The sequence below is a fragment of the Chelon labrosus genome (genome assembly GCF_963514085.1).
Source record: "Chelon labrosus genome assembly, chromosome: 8".
Taxonomy (NCBI): Eukaryota; Metazoa; Chordata; class Actinopteri; order Mugiliformes; family Mugilidae; genus Chelon; species Chelon labrosus.
In genome coordinates, this window is record NC_140358.1 from 686694 (window position 1) to 691713 (window position 5020).

Sequence of the window (5020 nt, forward strand, 5' to 3'; positions counted from 1 at the left end):
AGGAGATCTGTGATGGTTCTGGTTTTGTTTCACCTGTGTTCACGTTTTGAGTTTGGTTCATGTTTCATGTTTTCCGGTTTCCTGTTTTATTTTGTTAAGTTTTTGATTTCCTGTTGTGTTACGTCCGTGTTTTCCTTTTGATTAGATCATCGATTTCACCTTGTGTTGTTTCTTGATTTGCTTCACCTGTGTCTCGTCACCCCTCTCTTCCTCGTGTGTGCATATATAGCCCTGCCTTCCCCTTTGTTCCTTGTCCTGTCATACTACTGTTTTTACTCCTCTGTGTGTCCCAGTGTTCCGAGTGTTTTCGTCTCCAGTCTCATGTCACATTTTTGTCTTTTTGAGAGTTTTGATCTTTGTTCTTCGTGGTTTCCTGCTGTTTCAGCAGCTCTTTTGGTTACCTTTTTGTTTGATTAACTCAGTTTTTGCCCACTTCTGCCTCCTCACTCTTTGTCCTGCACTTGGGTCCTTCCTCCCCTGGATAAACCGTAACAAGATCCTTGATTTAAAAAAAATAAAAAACTTTGAAAAAAAACAATGAACCTGAATTAGGACCAGACTAGTTACCATAATTTTCTGGTAACTTGCTTTTTGGTCCATTTAGATTGTTAATGTTGTCAAGTTAAAGGAACAGTATGTAAGAAATGTATTTCAATTAATCATAAAATGGCCCTGATATGTCACTAGACATGAAGAAATCATGTTCATTTCAAATACTTATATCACTGACAATAGAGGTCCGGCCAGGATATTGTCATTTAAAAGTGAGAGTTACAGCCCTCAACTGATGTTATTGTTGTCATGTTGTGTTTTGGTCTGAGCATAGAAATACACACTAGAAGTCGCGTTGACTACCACGGTCTATTGGAACGAATGCGTCAACAGAACCGCCATCTTGGTACAGGGGAATGCAGCTTCTGTATGACGAACGTCAATCGGGGACAAGGCATACATACCTAATTAAAATACCTTAAATCGGCGAGTTTATTTTCTTGTTTCGTTACGAATGTCAGAATAAAATAAAATAATAGGTTTTTGTTAACATAACCTGTTTTTACGTTCAAAATACATACAAATTACATTCAAAAGAAAAGTCATTTATAAAGAAAAGTAAGCCTGCTAAGAACAACTAAACAACTAAAGTAAGCCTGCTAAGAACAACTCAAGTTTAATTATATGGTGTAATGTAATAAATTGTCATGGTTAACCTTAGACAGATGTTTGGGGAAGTTAAAAATGGATGGGACGGCGCTCTCTCGAAGTCGTACAGTCTGTCCTGTTCTATCAAAATCGAGTGAACGAAAATGGGAGCTGCAAAGCAAGGATCTTGGGTTTGCAACAAACCCCTCTCTCTTCAGAGCCTGCGTCCAAGCCTGGCGTCTCTCCCCGTCACTGGGAAATCTACGCACATAACATTTTCACAGAACAAGTTCACCCAATATTTATACAATTTGTAGTAACGTTAACTTTAGCTGCTACCCTTCAAGAGCCTAGCACATGATGGATCTTGGCAACTAAACCAGTCTGTTCGGGAGCATAGCATTATAGGCTACAACACAATGGTACCACGCCAATATTTTAACATATAGTGGCAGTATAGTACTTATAAATGTATTTTATTCGTCTTTAATTTCCTTCACAATAACACAAACGAGTCGTTTCTAACGTTAACGTTTACAGTTTACCTCAAGTAAATGCTAACGTTAACGTTTACAGTTTACCTCAAGTTCATTTCATTAGGCTACTCAGTTGTGGACCATAGCTTGCAAAACCATTATCAGACATTACTTTACAAACATAGCCGACAAAAAAGTTTCTTACCACCTTAACCACCTTTCCAAGATTTTGATATCATACATTTAAATAGTTGTTGGGTTTCTTCCATCAAACGTGATACTAGTGAAAACGCTAGCTAAAAAAACGCTAGCTAACGTTACGTTACCCTCACTTGTCAAACGCAATTGCCTAATGTTACCGTGTGAATAACGTTATTTTCATGAACACAAACAAAAAACAACATTTAGAATCATACATCATAGTCCTACAAAATAAAATCTTACCTATGAAATGTTATGCCTTTCTCCTTGGTCTTTTTATTTCGCTCATTCGAACAGCCATATGCCGCACAAAAGTCCGGCATCTTCCCTCGCTTTCATACTGTGAAAAGGCGTAGTCAAACGACTGAACCCCTGTACCAAGATGGCGGCCGTATCGACGCATTCCAAGAGGCTCAACGCGACTTCTAGTGTGTATTTCTATGTGGTCTGAGGCGCCACCCTCCACCTATCTACCAATCACGAAGTCAGTAGAGTTTCGTCTTCCGGGTTGCCAGCTCTGCTCTAGTTACCGCAGCTGCAGCTACGAACATGTCGGATAAAACATGTGTAACGTTACGAAACCTTAGACCTCGTTATGAATCCGAACTACGTCGTGACAAAGTCGGAAATAAAACAAGGATTTGTATAGGAGATGCCTTTGAAAGATGGAGACGGCTGAAAACGGAGAAGAATTTGAAGACAGACGCCAACGTTGCTAATTTTCTCCTGGCTAACTTACTTGTACATAATGTAAATGGACATTTCAAATATTCACGACAGTCGAACAAAGTTATGCATGTTCGTGCAAAGTAACGTTACGTTAGCGCATACAGAGGAGGTGGGTCATCGAATTGAAAAGGTAAGGAATTGTTTGTGAAATAAAAACGGCGAGTCGTCATTGCTAACAGTAGCAATGCATTATGAGCCCGTTTCTCTGTCATTATGCTGAAACGCCGAGGAAAACAACATTAGCACGTCGATTATGGCAATGTGAAACGTAATTGAGACGTATTGAGTAGCCTAACGTTACCTCGGTAACCTGGCAACCTCGAGTCAGGGGGGAGGTTGGAGGGGATACACCGTTCTACAGTATTTTGAAAGTGATTGCAGTACCAGTTTTGGCCAGTTTTGGCCACAATCTTACATACTGTTCCTTTAAATCTGTTTATACAAAAAATGTTAAAAATGTTCTAGTTATGGCAAAAAATGCTCGTCTCACCTGCATGTTTAAAATGTAAAATCTCAGTGTACACCTATACTCATTGCATCTGGTCTAGTCCTAAAATTCAAGCATATTGGATGGATGTTTTGCAAGATCTGGAAAATATATTTGGTGGTGTTGTGCATGGACCCTCTCTCTTTGATCCTGGGTTACCCCAGTCAAGATGCTATTGTGGATGCTAACTCCACCAGACTGTATAATATCCTCAGTAGTAAGGAAGAACATCTTTTTGTCAGTGACAAACCCCCCGCTAAGTCAAACTGGCACAACATAATTATGGAATGTTTTCCCCTTAAGTATCTGACCTGTCTGCTTCACTTTTCAGACGGACAGTTTATGAATATTTGGACACCATATCTCCAGTTTTCCAACTGTGGCTTCATTGCTTTCAGGTGTTGTCCTTGGCTAGCCTTTGGCTCTTTCCTTGTGTCTTGCTCATATCACTATTGGCAACCTTTTCATTTGAAACTTCCAGAATTGTGATCTGGGGTGTAACTTATTTAAAGTATTTTATCGATCTAGTTTTTTTCTTTTTATACAGGGGAGGGCGGTAATATAGTCCTGTTCCTATTCATTGTGTTGGTCGGGTGCATGTGAGATGTATATGTGTATGGACTGTCAAGACCAGTGTTGTACTGAGCGTATTGTTCTATTAATATATAAAAAGCTCAATATTTTATATTTTAATAATTAGTTGATGACGTCATTTAGTTACTTCTAGTGACTTTTAGGACAGCCATTTAGTGATGTGCATATCGCTAGATTTGGTATCGATCAGATACCAAGTAAATACAGGGCCAGTATCGCTGATATTGATATCGATACTTTTTAATAATTAAGGTGGATACATCATCAATCTAAATCTGAATGAATTTTCATAACCTTTAAGTGTTTTTGTGATTTTGCCTTTTGGATTAATAATCAATTAAAAACCAGTACAGAATGTGAAAAGGTTATAAGTAAATAGAAAATACTTTATTATCACAATAAAAGCTTTTGTTCAGAAATCGCTCCCTTCATTGCACTTCTTTCTGGATTTTTCACTCCACGACAAATATTATAAAAATGTAAAACAAATAATTTTTAGCATGTAGCATGTATGTTTAGGAAGTTTCTGTAGCTCTGTGTTTTCCATGATTTTTCATACGCTTATACAAGTTTGTTGCGTTACCACTGTATCTTACAGCCTTTTTACAAATAGTGCAACTTGATGTCTGTTATGTCTGAAAATGTTCAGTTTTGAGTTCTTATTGTGTACTATTGGACTTTTATGTTATGCACTGTGAGTGACAGGTTACTGTGTCTTTAAGACTTACAGCAGTGATATACAGTAAGGGTCGTAAAATGTAAGGTGTGCGGCAGTTCAGTAAACACAATGTCAACGTTGCTACATGTCATGGTCATTGAGGCCTACACAAACATAATATTTGGCTAACAAGGATGTCTGAGCTCGTCTTACCACCACCGCCACTTTTCTTACCTGTTTGATTCAGCTGTTCCCTGGGATCAATGGCTGACATCGTTTGAGGATTATTTGCTGGCTTTGGGACACACGGACCTAGCAGAGGCAAGAAAGTGTGCGCTTCTGCGGCTGTGGCTCAGTAGGCAGAGTGGGTTGTCCACAAACCAGAGGGTTAGCGGTTTGATCCCCGGAATGTGCCACATGCCGAAGTGTCTTTGAGCAAGAAATGAACCCCCAGTTGCACTGGTTGTGTGAATGTGTGTGTGCTTGTGTGAGTGAATGGGTAGATGTGTCTGTGACTGTGAAGCGCTTTTAGTACCAATAGGTAGAAAAGCGCTATATAAAAGCAAGGCCATTACCGTTTACCATTGTCTCAGGCAGGAGGGACATTCTAACTTCATCTCCAGGTTGTGGGGCAGTTCGGGGTTTGGCTGCTCTCTTGCTGTCGTAGTAAAATTTCTGGGTGTGCTTGGTCTTGTCTGGCAGATGCTTGACTTTGACAGGGTCATGGGCAATGGG

General features: G+C 39.5%; 1 protein-coding gene across 1 annotated transcript; it reads right to left on the reverse strand.

Moving 5' to 3' along the window:
• Window positions 1-223: 223 nt before the first annotated feature.
• Window positions 224-3070, reverse strand: LOC311491313 (THAP domain-containing protein 2-like). Its single transcript, XM_084549219.1, has 2 exons — window positions 2061-3070; window positions 224-1404 (listed from the first exon to the last, which is right to left on the reverse strand). The coding sequence occupies exons 1-2, from the start codon at window positions 2138-2140 to the stop codon at window positions 1173-1175; spliced, it is 312 nt and encodes a 103-aa protein (XP_084405345.1). The 5' UTR covers window positions 2141-3070; the 3' UTR covers window positions 224-1172.
• Between the last annotated feature and the right edge of the window lie 1950 nt (window positions 3071-5020).